Genomic DNA, 16,430 nt, shown 5'->3' with positions numbered 1-16,430 from the left:
AACATATAATTTTTATAAATAATTCTTTATAATAAGTATAAAATAAATTAACTTAAACATGATAAACTTAAATCCAGAACAATTGAACTTACAAACTATAAAATGAAAAAGTCATGATATTTGTTCATTTTTCAATGCTTAAAATTGATGTTATTTAAAACTGATTTAATTAATTTGAACTTATATAAGTTGCTTTAGTTCAAATTTTCAAACCGTTTGAATAATTTTTCAAAATGGTTTCCCATCACTAATGATGGGAAATTCCCATACTAAACTTATATACATCTTTACTGTTCAAAATCTAGTTCAAATATGCTCAATTTCCTTTGACTAAGTTTAGTCAATGCCTCATGCTGTTATTTAGTCAATCATAGCGAGTCTTCTTTAACTTTTCTCATTAATTGGGTACAATTTTAAGTTCAAAATTAATTATTAGATATGCTTTGAGTTTTTACGAACTTAGTTACTTCATTGATACGAGTTATTAAGTTTTATTAACCTTAGGTTGCAAATGTATACGCTCAAAACAAATATCAGCTAAAATATCAATGTTATTAAAGGAGGCCATTGTTTCTTTTATAGATTCTTTTCTATTATAGAATTTTGTATTTTTAAATCATATACAAAATGTTCAAATAACAAAATTGCTGAAATAAATATTATTTACTTATATAATGCAATTCTAATGAAAATTAATACTTATAATAAACCTATCTAGCAAAGGAATAATTTATAAATCGCAAATAATTCATAACTTAAAATTATAACACAAGTTATACTCCTTTTGAGTTCTATTTATAAAAATCATTTTTGATGCACTAAAACAATAATATTTTATTTTTGTGACATATTGAAATTAGCTGATCCTAACCTAATTTTACATAATGTCTTTTTCATTTTTAACTTTTATCTAATGTCTATTTACTGTTCAATATTTTTAATCTTGATATTTTACCATAGATGTAAAATAATAAAATTATGCTAGTAATAGTAAATAAAGTAATACTAATAATAATATGTAGGGCCGGGATGGCTGAGGGTGTTGGGACTTTTCAATAGGTAACCAAAGTTAAGCAACATCGATCATGGTCAGTACTTGAATGGAATTATGCCCAGTGGATATGACTATGCTATGCTGGTACTCGGGCCAGTATGGTGAGGGTTCGATTTCTGCATGGGGACAATAATTTCCCTTGTCTAGAGTATTTTTCCATTTCCTAAATGTGGTTTGAGACCCAAACTGGCCTAGCATAGGAGGAAACAACAAACATAATGGACTCGTGTAGCTTTTCCCATAGTATCCTATGCTATTATTTTGGTCTTCATACAGGTACTTAGTATTAAGTAGTGCCCCTGACTTGCCTTTAGATTCTGTATGCCTCATCATACAGTTGAAGAGTCCTGATGAACTGAGGTAAATATATTCTGTTACTTCTTCAATAATATTCCCATTTAAATTCACACTTTTGTCTTTCTTGGGTCTCCTCCAATTTTAATGCTTTGGTTTTGAAATATCAACTAGAATATCTTTTTAAAATAAATATATTCGATTGGACATAAGTCTGAGTCCCCAATTAAGACTAGATCATCCATATAAATAATTCTCATAATTTTATCATATCGATGTGCCCCATTTACCAGAAAAAAGGTGTTAATATCTGTGATAAATAAAGATAATGATAATATACTTCCTTGGAGAGGTCTCTCGTTGGTTGCTATTGGATTCCTCTTATGATCTTTACATTTTATGTGTATAGTTGCATTATTGTACCAGATTTCTAGCAGTCTGAGGAATTTGTCACTTATCCCATTGAAAAAAGTTTGGAATGTGAGACAGAGTCAAAAGTTCTCTGAAAATCTAAAAACACTTAGTAGACTGTAAAAGCATGTTTTAATAAGTTGATTTGGGCCTGACTGAAATAACGATTGAGATTCTGAAAAGCTACTGTTTCCCTCTCCAAATCAATAATCACTGGTACAGTATGGTGTTAAACATTTTAAGAAAGCCTCTTGTGGGCTCTCCGTGCATTTTTTTATTCTCTTATGATGTATGGAATTAATTAAATAACATTTCATTAGAAAATTAGAAGAGCAGGTTCTAATATATTACAATACACCAACAATATCTGGACGCAAACAAGTCCTGGTGTATTTTTAACTTACAATGTTGTAAATATAATTAAAATAAAATTTAAGATCAAACATCAGATTTTATATTGTTGAAATATACATATTTATAAAGTGTTGACAATGCTTGTTTTGTTTTGTTAATTCTTAATTCCCCAGAAATTGCACAAATTATTTGTATGTACTACAGATAATATTATATTAGAGTGTTATATTTTTAGTTTCCAGTCCACTTTCACTAAAATTGTTACTTCATATATGTGGTGTGAGGTGATAACCTCACACTGTAGGGGAGGTTGAAAACATGAATTTTTCACAAGAATGATAATGCTTACTACTTATCTGAAAATTAATCTTACTTCACTTTTTGTCAGTTAAAATGCTATTTTTACTGGACTAATTACTTTATAAGGTTTTACATGTTAGAAATCTTTTTTTTTTTTATCTTTTTGGTTTTATACATACTATAATATACATCTGCACTACTATTCTTATTTTTATTGTTCTTTTTTTTTTTCAATCTGGAATATTTCTCATTTGCTCAATTATCAAATTGAATATTAGGTTATTAGATTGAGAGCAATTTGCTGTTGTCAATTTTGTAATAGTTTTTAAATTGAAATTTAGTTGATCATAAATTTTAACAAATTTAATTGTTGCAGGAATGAAGAAAGAATATTCGAGACAATTTCTTTTGGATTGTTCTACTTCTAAAGCTTCATTAATGAAACCTCGTAATTGGGATTATGTAGTCAATACCTACCCTGCTATTGTAAAGGAGGTAGTAGAAGGCTATATAGATAATGGTTTTATCATCTATTTTGGCGATTCATAAAAAAAACATGGTTTTAAAATGTTTTATTTAATAACTAACATTTTATTTACTAACCTGATTTGCCTTAAATACAAAATATTTGCTTTAGTTATGTTGTATTTTTTATTTGAATTGGATTTATCTGGCATTATTTTTTTTTTTTTTTTATACCTTTTGAATATTAATTTATGTTATAATAAATATTATAAATTTCCCTAGATAGAAATAGTAAATTTTACGTTTTCAAGGCAATTCAAAATTTTACCTTACTAAGCTTTAAGCACGTATAATTAGCATGTTTTTAAAGTATTGTTCCCTACTTTTCATTTCCTATAAACAATCCCATTAACAATTCTTAAACAAAAGGCTGATTTTTTTTTTCTCTTTCTCTTTGATTGTTGGAATGGTGATAGTTTTTAACTGGGGTTATCATAAATATGAAGTTTCAAAATCTTAATAAATATTATAATTTATTTTATAATATTTATTATTATAGTGAAAAACTAATACTTCCTGTTTTGAATGAAACTCCTGAGAAATTAATGTACTAAAAATTATAATTTTATGGTAATTTGGTAAAACAGTACTTTTGGATGAAAGGGATCAGAAATAAGCAGTATATTGATGATACAAAATCAGGCATCCTGAGAATGGAAGAGAGCTCTGCAACCTTGGTTGCAAATAGTTACTTATCAATAAAAAATATCAAAACAGGAAGAATTTTTCACTAAAATAATAAATATAAAAAACATTTATCTTTCAGGAATAATTAAAAAAAATTTAAATATTCATATTTATTTTGGGCTATAAATCTATCTTTAAATCATAAATTCCTAAGCTGCATTTCATTACTACATTGTAATAAAATAAATTTAGTTAGATGTACAAAGGTCATTTTAAAATTAGCACAATAATAAAATTTTATTTATAGTATTGTAACCTCTAGGTAAATCAATTATAATCCTTTAATTTATTTACATTACTTGACAATGTTTTAGTCTGTTCAGGCTCATTTTAAAGTCTTTTTTTTTTGACCCGGCATGAGTGAACCTGAGCTTCCTCAGGCCTATTGTGCATCTCCCTACATTCTGTTAGAATAAGCCAGTTGTTTTTACAAATTTGGATATTGTATGGGTCTACTATTCTTCTCTCTGTCAAGAATACTACAATCCTGAAAAATCCCTAAAAATCTGAAACTATGGGTGGTGTACAATACTATGTTAAAGCCAGTTTTTTTTTTTTTAATTTCTACCTCCTTTGAGTGCTAAACGATCTCAAAAAAAACTTTAATCTACTTCTGTGATGTATTTAGAAGATACAGGGCATTTTTCATTCATCTGGCTTTCCAGACTTTTTGATCTTGAATTTAATAACTTACGTTTCCTTGACACTTGTGTTTGTAATTAAAATTATTTTCCCAAATTATGTTTTTTTGTATTCTAATTCATAAAAATAAATCTATTCACCACATTCATATTTACCTCAGCTGCCTACAACATTAACACTTTTGGAAGGAAATTTCATCTTAATATCATTGATCTGGATGGAGTTCTCATTCATATGAATTACATGAATCCATTTCGAAGGATCTCACATTAGTCCTGGTTTGCTGTAGATATTATTTTGTTCTAAGTCCCCTAAAATGGAGATTTAGTTGAAAATAATTAGAATGAACTGTTACTAATAAAAAAATGTAGAAATCTTTTCATGTTTTCAGGTAAAAACCCTTTAAAAACTGTTGTTTAATAATAATTATGTCATTAACAGTACTTAAATGTTTTCCAAATCTCACAAAAAAAGTATATTTTAGCCTTGTTACCTATTTTGATGCTATTCATTCAAATCCATGTTCAGATATTATTATTTACAACCTTTTTATTTATCACGATATTATTTATTCCTTTGTGGATTAAAGTGGTACCTCTCATTTAATTCTAAATTAGATTATTCCATTTATTAATCACTTAAAATACTCAACCCATTTTTAATTATTATTTTTTATTATATAAGAAAATATACTATAATCATCACCATGCTTCATTAAATCTATCTAAGGAAATTACATCAATTTTATTTCTTAATATTTGTTAAATGAAATATTTTTTTGACATTTATTTTTTTATTGTTAATGAGATAATTATACGTTATCTACTCTTATTAAATAATAGTTTTTGTATATGATAAATTTGTAATGAGATATTATGAAATTGATATATAATAAAACGTTTTGTAGAAGAACGGTAAGCTTGTAGAAAAGAAGGGTAAGCTTGAATATGAGCAAGAAACTGAAAAGTTGTCGAGTATTGTGAAATAAATTAAAGAAGTTTCAAAGGCTTATAATTGATTGACCTGGAGATTACAATACTACAAATAATATTACAATAACTTATAATATTTTTGGATTAAGAAAAAAGTTTTTAATCTTAATATATTTCTATTCTATTTACATTTTATAGCATTAGAGCTGGAGAAAATGTTACTAGAGGAGGAAAAACCTCTCGGATGCAATTTCTTTTGCAATTCTTAATTATAGTGCTTTCCACCATGTAGATACACATTTTGCCACCAATGATTGTGATCAGGCTTATGTTGAGTTGCCATCAAAGATGGGACATGAACCATAATATGTTGACCCTATGATCTCTGGTCCAATATTTATGTTTTTGTTTTTCTTTTATATTAGAGAAAATTAAAACTACAATCAAAAATATTTTCACACAGGTAATCATTTTACATTTACAACCAATTACCATTTACAAGTTATAGTGCGTTGTATACATAAAATATTAACACCAATTCCAAGTTTTGGTGACTAACTATAAAATGTACTTCAATATTAGTAATTTTTTATTATTTATTATTGTTTAGTCATTATTTCTTGTTGTAATTATAAAATAATATTTGGTGGCAACATGCGTTTCTACATTCTCTAAAGTGTCATAATTAAGAATCCGATGGGAAACTGCGTCCAAAAGGTTTTCCCTGCTCAAGTGTTCTTTGGATCTGTTCTATATGTGTTGCAATATATTAATTATTTGTCAGGAATTAAACTTGTTTGGTCTTTAATCAATTTTGAAGATTTTTCAATGTATTCATTGTAATAAGATAGATATTCCTGAATAATTATCATGTTAAATTTTCAGCCTTTTCTCGTTTAAACACAAATTATAATGCAGAACTTTGACACAATCATTCTAAAACATTAAAATTCTGTCAATGAATTGTACTGATAACCAAATTAATAAATTAAAGTACACCATTTTGTAGGTGGACAAGTATGATTTTTCATTGTTAAAGCACAGAATATTGTTTGGTCTGAAACAACTGATTGGGTAGTTATTAATGATAATTGGTTGATTGGTAAAAATAATTTCCAATAGGTAATATATTTATTAAATCTAGAATATCAGGAGCCTTTTGAATAATTTACAGAACACAAAGTGTGGGGTTCAGAACCTTAGAAATTAATTAATTGTGTAACATCAATATAACAAAAGAGAAAAATATGTACATAATATAACCTCTCTAAAGTGGACAGCCACTGGTCCGACATATTTGTCTGTTGCAGAGGGTTGTCTGCTGAGCAGAGGTATCAAGTGTCACACCACGAAACACGTGGCTTGTCTTTTCTCTGATGTCATTCTCTCAGTAAGACTTCAATATTTTTATCTCCTTTTTCAAAATATACACAATTTGATTCTATCAACTTTGAATAGTTCGGTTAAATTCTTCACATAAAAGTTATTTAAGTTGGAGTTACTATGTGACAGGTGGGGAAACTTTGGAACTAGACCTTTCCTTTTGTATTTTTCACTTTCCTGCCTAGAATTAGCAATAGTAATGGCATTTTGTAGGACAGATATTGATATCTACCACCAAGATATCATTTCTGTTCATGGAGTTCTGGGTGATAAATTAGAAAAAAAAAAAATCTGGTGCATACATAACACAACTATCACTTACCACCCAACTTTGGGATGAAATTAATGCTTAAGCTGCTTTTGAGAAAAAGATCAACAAAATATATAAACTGATGATATAAAGTGGCAATCTCGGTCAGTCAATTTTAGCAAAAAAGTTGCTCTAGCATCCCATGCATATACCTACCTTGACTACGTATATTTAGTTCCCTAAAATATATTGTTTTTGAAGTAGCCTGGTGACTTTCATATCACACACACACACACACCAATCACTCTTACATTTTATATCTTTATTAGGGAGAAAAAAGATGTATAGAATCCTCAAATGTTTTATTATATATCTTGGGTTCTATTTTGTTCTCGGTTAGGTCGGTTTTGTACCATTTTATGTAGTTTACATGATCCTGGAGCAGTTCCAAGTTTCTTGTGGATTGGTGGAGTTGTGTTGAAGAAGTTATTGTAATTTACAATAAAAAAAATTGAAGGATTAAATAGTACAGAAGCCATATGCATACATCTATAAATAATTTTAAAAATTAGTTTCTGTCACACTTAACACAGAAATACATTTCTGATGATCCTAAAACTCTAATTTGTAATTAATTTAATAAAGTAACCAATCAAGTCTTATACTGTTTTTATACCTTGTAAGTCTTATACCTCCTAAACGGTGTATCCTAGTAAAACAGTTATGGTATGAGAAATTAAACAGCATTAAATTCTGCATCAAATGAGTACCATAACATATCAATTTGGTTTAGTAGTAAGGCATAAACCAAAATACGAAATTTCTTTTTAAATTTTGCAAAAACTGAGATATAATACTAAATAAGAATCCAAAGTTAACATTTAAATAGTCTAATTCTAGATTGGGACACTTAAAAATTGTCTGAAGGTTCCATTAGGGGTGGTTTCACTTTATAGATATTATTTTTTCCCTGCCGTATTAACCCTATAGAAGTGAATTGTAGGTGTTTATCATACAAAACAAACAACACAAATGATGTGTTTTCACATTAATGAATGTTAAAATAATTATGAATAACTTATAGTAAACCTTAATATAAACAGCATTCATAGAGTATTAAACTAAGCAATTGTGATTAAACATAGAAAATACAATAGAAAAAGAATATAAAGATAAAAGGTAGTACAAAATAAATAAAGAAATTAGTACAGAAAATTACAATAAAAAATCAGAATACTGAAAAAAAAAAAATTGAAAAAGTAAAGTAATATTTTTTGCTAAGTAAAATACAAACAAGAAAAAAAAACTAACTGTACACTTCTGGCATAAATTATAAAACTTATTTCTTGAAAGAAATTCTTTAAACTAGCTTTTAAGTTTATAAGTGATTACTTGAATAAATTAATTTAATTCCTTTTAATAAACTTTGTTTTGAGATTAAGGTCATCCATCTCCTTGAAGAAGAATCATTCTTATCAATGTTCTTATGAATGTTTGTGTCAAATGAAATTAGATTTTAAGTTACATTGAATTATAAATATTTTTATATATGTATATATAGTTGACCATAAAAATTTAAATATTAGAAGATGGTCAGGGTTGTGGTCATAAAAAGAACAAATAGTTTTAAACTATTTTAATGTCCGACGTTTCGCCCCATTTTGCAGGGCTTCATCAGAGCTAAAAAGATACAAAAAAAAACTGAGAATATTACTACAATAAGGTAATTTAAGCTAGGATTAATATTATGTAAAAATAAAGTGATAAGAAATTACATATAAATAAATGGAAGGAAGACATAAAATAGTATCAATATAAAATAAACTTGAATAAACAATGATAAGAATAAAAAATAAGTAACAATGGCAAGAGTAAAAATTTTAAAAAATACGTAAAATATACAGTTAAAGTACAGGAGACGTACGTAAAACAAAAAACAATACGGGGGAAAAAAAAAGAAGAAGAAGAAAGTAAAGATTAAATAAACATCTTGAAAGAATAAATATAAATAATAATAATGATAATGATATTAAATGAGCAAAGAACAAATCAGGGCCACCTACCTGTTCAAAGCGAAAGGTTGAACAGAAGGCGACAATAAAGCAGGAAATGTGGAGGAGTGGGGGGAGGTGGCCAGCCATTTAACGGGTATATTTCTATTTCAAATACGTCGCAGAAGAAGAAGTAGTCATGAAGATTTGATGAAAAATGAAAAATAATAAGAGAAAGATACAGAAATATGATAATAATAATAACTATAATAATTTTCTAATTTAGGAATAACTAAGTTAAATTAGAATGATACTTGTCGTTACTAATAACAGGAGTATATACTGCAGGAAATATAATAGGGTAGTTAATACAATATAGGATATAATAACGATTGTAAAAGAAGTAACTAATAATAAGTATTTACTTTTACTTATTAAAGTATTGAATTAAGTGAAAAATTGTGATAGAATGTTAACAACATAATGATAAGTGAAATAAGTTAATAGAAACATGTGAAGTAAAAGTTTACAAAAAAATAAAAATAAAAAACAAAGTAAATGTGAAAGTTAATAAAACATAGATGAATAAATATAAGTGAATGGAGCGATAGATAATATAAGTGATAGAGAGATAACAAACAGGTGAAAAACAAAAGTATAATAGAAATATTTGGTGATGATAATAAAATGAGGAAAAAATTATTTAGTCTTAATTAAGTTTAATATATGGCTGTAGGTATGTGAGATACAGTTTTTATCGATTTTGTGGTTAACTGGAAGGGGTTCAAGATGTATATAAATGGATTCTGAGATGAGTCTCTTTTGGTAATTTGGAACAGTGGCTAAAATAGTGGTATGGTCAAAATAAAAAGAATGATTAAGTGTAAGGGCATGTTCTGAAAGTTTGGAAGCGGATGAGTTGTGGGAAGTTATAGATAATTTATGTTGAGAGATACGCGATCTGAGGTGGTTCTTAGTTTCGCCTATATATGAAGAATTACAGTTGGAGGAGGAACAAGGAATCCGGTAAACAGCGGTAAAACAGTTTATTTTGAGACTTGAGTTCAAGAGATAGTGAAGGAATGGTTGATTTTAAGAATTTTTGTATGTTGTCAGTGAGAGAGGGGACATATGGAAGGGATCTATAAATAGAGAGAGTGGATGGTGGATGTAGAGAGTTTGGAAATGGAGGAGTAGGCGTAGAACGGTTGATGTAAGAGTTTAAAAGTTTGTTTATGATGTGAAGGGGAAAATCATTTGAAAGCAAGATAGTCTTAATACGGTGAATGTTTTTGTTGTGGTATTGGAGATCAGATAAGGAAAGGCAGTGGTGTATGAGATTTTTGGCAATATTGATTTTTTGATGGTGGGGGTGCTGGAAGAAATAGTTTAGTAGCCTACTGGAGTAAGTGGGTTTGTTAAACCAGTCAGTGGACAAGGAGCCGTCATTATTCTTTATAATAAGGAGGTCGAGGAGGGAAGAGTTAGTTTCGGTTTCAACGGTGAAATGAAGGCAAGGGTGGTAAGAGTTAAAAGAAGAAAGGATATGAAGGATTTTATTAGGGTTTAGAATGAGAAAAAGGTCGTCTACATATTTTTTGATAAATAAAATGTCGTTATGAAATAAAAGGATGACGAAATCAAGGAGGTCATTAAGCACAATGTTAGAGAGATCGGAGGCGAGAGAGTTTCCCATGGCGAGACCTGATGTTTGATGAAAGAACTTTCCCTGAAAAGTGAGATATCCGGATTTGCAACATAATTCAAGTGATTCAAGATAGGAGGCTAAGTTAAGAGTGGTATGTGGTTCTATTGTAGTTCAGTTTTTTTCCACAATTTGGAGTGCTTTATCGATGGGTATGTTGGTGAAGAGGCTTTCAGTGTCAAATGAAGTTAGTGAGAATTTTAAGGGATACTAATTGTTCTCATAGTTGGAAAGAGTTATGGATGTTGTAAGGGTTGTCATGGCTCAGGAACTGAAGAGATGGAAGGAGGAATTGGGTAAGTTTAGAAGATGGAGCATTAATATTGGATATAATGGGGCGAAGGGGGTTGCCAGGTTTGTGGATTTTAGAAAGTCCACAGTGGTCAGAGAGGAGTTGAGTTATTTTTTCATTTATTCTGTTTTATCTAAGATGACAGCCAGGTTTCCTTTGTCAGCTCTAGTAACAATAAGTTGGTCATTAGATTTGAGAAAAGATCTGGTGTGGGATAAGTCTTTGAAAATTAAGGGAAGGTTGGGATGTGGGATGTTATAGGTGATTGGATATAATATTGCAAATCCGTATGCGGGATAGTTCTTTGTCTTCCTCAGTGATGTCAAATATGTTGTTTCTATATATATATTCCAGATCAGTAATAAGTTGAGGGATGAGTTTGGCAGAGCTAGAGATCGGGGTGGCAAAATTGGGGCCAAGACTAAGAATGTTAATAACATTGGTAGGTATAGTGGTGAAAGATATATTATATACCCATTTTTCTTGGGCTTTGGGGTAGATTTTGGTGGATAGAGATTGTTCATAAATACATTGGAATTTGGAAATGAGTGATAGTTTTTTACATTGTTTTGTGGAGGTAAAAATGTTTTTAATGCCACTATTAAGTTTAGTCATATTATCATTACCAATGACAGAAACTAACAATGATGAGAGAGAATTAATTTTGGTATTAATGAAATTGATTTGCAGAAGAGTTTCCTTAATTTTTAAATTTAATAATGATTTTTTGAATTTAAATAGGGAATGGGAAAATTGGGATTTAAGAGAATTTGATGTATGAAAATGTTTAACGCAATTGTCAATAGATTTAGGAAAAACAGAGTTGGATCTACATTTAAGGAGGAAAATTCTCTGTTCTGTTTTATCTGCTAGGCGCTTATTAAGGTTACATAAATTATTAATGTGATATTTATAGGAAGGAAATTGGAATTTAAGAAGAGAGAAAATGTAGTAGGGTTTGTTATCAAAGGAAACAGAAGAAGAAAGATGAAGTGAATTATTAGGGAAAATATCAGGTGGCTGAGGGGTCACAATACCAGTGAAAAAAGTTTGAGATCGAGGGGGTGTAGATGTATTCTAAAGGGAGGGTTGATGAACAGAATTATGTAAAATGCTGTAGGTATGTGGTATAGATGTGAGTTTCACCTTAGACCTGTAATTTCAAAGGTTAATCCTAGTACTGTGGCGGAGAGATGGGGGTGAATTATTTGAAGAAGAGATAAGAGAGGGGTGAGTAGCAATACGATGATGAGAGTAGTTGGTCCCATGAAGCAAAGATGGAGATTGAGAAGTGAATCGTTGGTTTTCAGGTGTTGCATTGGAGTGAAGAGTTGTGAAAGATGTATCTTTTTTATATAGGCGAAATTAAGAACCACCTCAGATCACGTATCTCTCAATATAAATTATCTATGACTTCCCACAACTCAGCCACTTCCAAACTTTCAGAACATGCCCTTACACTTAATAATGCTTTTGATTTTGACCATACCACTATTTTAGCCACTGTTCCAAATTACTAAAAGAGACTCATCTCAGAATCCATTTATATACATCTTGAACTCCTTCCAGTAAACCACAAAATCGATAAAAACTGTATCTCACATACCTACAGCCACATATTAAACTTAATTGAGACTAAATAATTTTATTATCATCACCAAATATTTCTATTATACTTTTGTTTTTCACCTGTTTGTTATCTCTCTATCACTTATATTTATTCATCTTTGTTTTTGTTGTAAACTTTTACTTCACATGTTTCTATTAACTTATCGTTATCATCACCTATATTGTTAACATTCTATCACAATTTTTCACTTATTTTTATACTTTATTACTTATTTTTAATCTTTTTATATCTCACCTTGTACTTTTATTTTATTTTGTAAACTTTCACTTCCAATTTTTAAATTACCTTATTTCAATTTATATTATTCATGTTACTCCTGTTATCTTTACTATTACTATTATCAGTGTAGATAAATGATTATTTTCACAATATATAAAAACTACAGTTGTTATCATTGTCTAATTATTTTTCTTATTTATTTCTTTGTAATTTTTTTTAATACTCTATCTAATTTTACTTATTATTAGTTACTTCTTTGACAATCATTGTTATTATATCCTATATTGTATTAACTACTCTAACTATATTTTCTTCAGTATATACTCGTATTATTAGTAACGATATGTATCATTCTAGTTTTACTTAGTGATTCCTAAATTAGAAAATTATTATAGCTATTATTATTATCATATTTTTGTATCTTTCTCTTATTATTTATCATTTAATATAATTATTATTATTTTAATTTATATTTATTCTTTCAAGACGTTTATTTAATCTTTACTTTCTTCTTCTTTTTTATTTTTTTTCCCGTATTGTTTTTTGTTTTACGTACATCTTCTGTACTTTTTTAACTGTATATTTTACGTATTTTTACTCTTACCATTGTTACTTATTTTTTTTTTATCATTGTTTATTCAAGTTTATTTTATACTGATACTATTTTATGTCTTCCTTCCTTTTATTTATATGTAATTTTTTATCACTTTATTTTTACATAATATTTATCCTGGCTTAAATTACCTTATTGTAGTAATATTCTCAGTTTTTTTTTTGGATCTTTTTAGCCCTGCAAAGTGTGGTGAAACGCCGGAAAAAACATTAAAATAGCTTTAAACTATTTGTTCTTTTTTTGACCGCAACCCTGACCAGCTTCTTATATTTATAAATATTTTTCTAGTCTGTCACAGTGTCATTGATCACTTTTGTTTCTATGAAACCATTTAATTCTATTCAATCCTATTTTTACTAAGAATTGTGTCATTTTGCCATGTGTGCTTTTGTGTTTGTTATAGTTTTTTATATGCTTTCTTTAATATAGTCATATAATGATTTTTCTTTGGTAGAAATCTAACAAAGCCTGTCCCAGTCTTGTATTAAAAGTTTTGTAATAGTAATGTATTGTCCTTTAAATTTGCTTTGGTTATAGTACTGGCACTTTCATTGCCACAAATAACAATATGTGTTATAAACTTTTAAAAAATCTTCAACGAATGTTATTATTCTTTAAGTTAAGAAAAGTTTGTTTTATAAATCAAATAATCATAGGTTCGGATATTTTCAAAATATCAAATAATATTTGGTTATTGTTATTTATATTTGCCTATTATTGTCTGTGAAATACAAGATGTATCTTTAGATTTTTAGAGATAGTGTGCTTAGATATATCGAAAATGATAGCCAAAGAGATTTGTCAGTAATGAAGATCAAAAAAGGGTTGATAATATAAAAGAAACAATGAGTCATAACTAGAACACATACATATTGTTGTTGTAGTTAGTTTAATTTGAATTAAGTTTAAGTTTAATTAGATGTTGTGATCGAAAGATATAGAAAAGTCCAAAAGAATGAAAATAATTAGCTCTTGACACACTTATGCACAGGAAATATCTTTCATAAATCAAATAATCTTGGGTTTTAGAATTTAATAAACAATTAATTGATTCCTGGTTATCATTATTTTTTAATATTTGCATTATTGTCTGTGAAATACTGGATGATAGATTCTGTAGTTTTTGTGCATTTAGAAGCTGTTTGGTATTGATTTCATCTTAGTAGGACTATAGCATTATGGGACTTTGGGTTGATGTGACAGAAAACTAGGATATTACTCATTTGCATTATTGTCTGTGAAATACTGGATGATAGATTCTGCAGTTTTTGTGCATTTAGAAGCTGTTTGGTATTGATTTCATCTTAGTAAGACTATAGCATTATGGGACTTTGGGTTGATGTGACAGAAAACTAGGATATTACTCATTTCTGGGTGATAAGAAACATCAAATAGGACAGATAAACCGTTTAGGGTTAGGGCTTAGGATGTAACAGTATAATGATAATATATTATTTTTTAAAAATAATATTCAACTATATGTCACATGAATAAAGAATCAAAATTATAAATTTGAAGTTCTATATTTCGCCCAAGACAAGCACATGAGCAGGATTACAGCTGCTGAAATGCGATTTTTGCAAAGGAGTCAGGATAAGGAATTAAAGAATAAGAGAGGAAAGGAACTTCAGATCCTCTTAGTAAAATCAGTGATTGAACACTGACAGCTCCGATGGTATGGACACATCCGTGGAATGGGGGAAGACAGAGTGCCAAGAAAATGTATGGAGGAGAGGTCGACTGGTAGAATACGACGAGGCAGACCTAGAAGAAGCTATATGGAGCATATCCAACAACTAGGTCTGGAAAGAGGAAAAAGGCTGGCCCAGATGAAGATGCTTGCCATAAATTAAGATGTGTGGACCAATTGGTTAGAGGCTCCTCCATGCTGAAAGGCACTTAAGGAGGATGAGGAAGGAGAAGTTCTATATAGATGAAAAAATAAAGAAAGAAAAAAATCTGATACGCTCCGCACATCAAATATTTTTCACTTACCACACTACATACCCAAGTTTTGTGTAAATTACTTGGCATGTGTTGAATTTGTAGCTTTTTTTGTGATTTAAAAAAAAAAAACATTAAAAGAAAAGGGAAGAGGTTCACAAAAGATTAAGAGGTCGTAATGATATCAGGAAAGTTTGGATGTTATTATTTTTCCTATTTATACATTGTTTATTATTGCTAACAATGAGAACTGTTTTTTTTTTTTGTAATAAACAAATTTAAAAGTACTTTAAAGGAAGATTTTTTAAAAATGTGTCCTAAAGGCCTTTCAGATTATTGCAATGGGAATAAGATCTAGTTGCTATTAAAATCATATAATTATAGATTGATATGATGATTTTGATCAAAATCGTTCACCAGTTTCCAGAAAATTAAAAAAGTTCCTGTCAAGTGCTAGGCATATACCCGCCTTAAATATGTATGTAATCTTAGTATCATATGACTTTTTGTTTTTGAGGTAGGCTGTTCACACACAGACGCAGACCATTTTGCGAGACTAGATAGTTTGGATTTAGAGGACCTCAAAACATGTATTTTGGTCAAAAATTCTAATTTCAAATTTTGCAGGATCACAATACTTTCCCTTACTGTATAGTTCATTTATAGGTTAGGGAAAATAAAAAAAATTATCTATTAACATAATAAAGAAAAGTAAAAATATTAAACTAGACCGATAATCAAATAATACCATTTAGATAATCCAGGATTAATAAAAAAACATAATTCAATACATAATTGTTCTCAAATGAATTGAAGAACTTCAAAAAATGTTTACTAGTCTAACTGGATTAAGGTGTTGTTTAAATAAGAGTAAAAGGGAAATTTCATCTTTCTACCTGCAATTAACTTTACTTCCACAGAACCTGGAATATTTAGTCTTAGAGGTCTCATTCTTTTGCCAGCCATTAAAGATGTCTATTTACATGACGAAACTTTCAATACTCAATTTGGTAGATATGTTATATTGCTTATAAGTTCTATATGTGAAATGTATATTTTTCTCCAGCCCATTAGTTGCCTACACTTCCTGATATATAGATGTTTCTCAAATTTTTGGAAATTTATTGGGGATTTTCAGGTGTACAAAGTTGGTATGCATCTATTTCCTTGTATATATTATAGCATTTATCAAATCCCCTTGGGT

General features: G+C 28.8%; 1 protein-coding gene across 5 annotated transcripts in view; it reads left to right on the top strand.

The window, feature by feature from the left end:
* Positions 1–16,430, top strand: part of mxt (Eukaryotic translation initiation factor mextil) — a 53,884-nt gene that overhangs the window by 29,380 nt on the left and 8,074 nt on the right. For 3 of the 5 annotated variants that reach the window (XM_024362455.2, XM_024362453.2, XM_024362454.2), the window contains one exon: positions 2,790–2,908. In XM_024362455.2, coding sequence (XP_024218223.1) covers positions 2,790–2,908 — 119 coding nt within the window. Of the gene's footprint in view, positions 1–2,789; positions 2,973–6,509; positions 6,590–16,430 lie in introns of all 5 variants that reach the window. The other 2 variants (XR_002945481.2, XM_067045029.1) reach the window with 2 other exon arrangements.

The sequence above is a fragment of the Halyomorpha halys genome, unplaced genomic scaffold (assembly GCF_000696795.3).
Source record: "Halyomorpha halys isolate HHAL.00 unplaced genomic scaffold, Hhal_1.1 Scaffold251.1, whole genome shotgun sequence".
Classification (NCBI taxonomy): Eukaryota; Metazoa; Arthropoda; class Insecta; order Hemiptera; family Pentatomidae; genus Halyomorpha; species Halyomorpha halys.
This window is presented reverse-complemented; position numbering and strand designations above follow the sequence as displayed.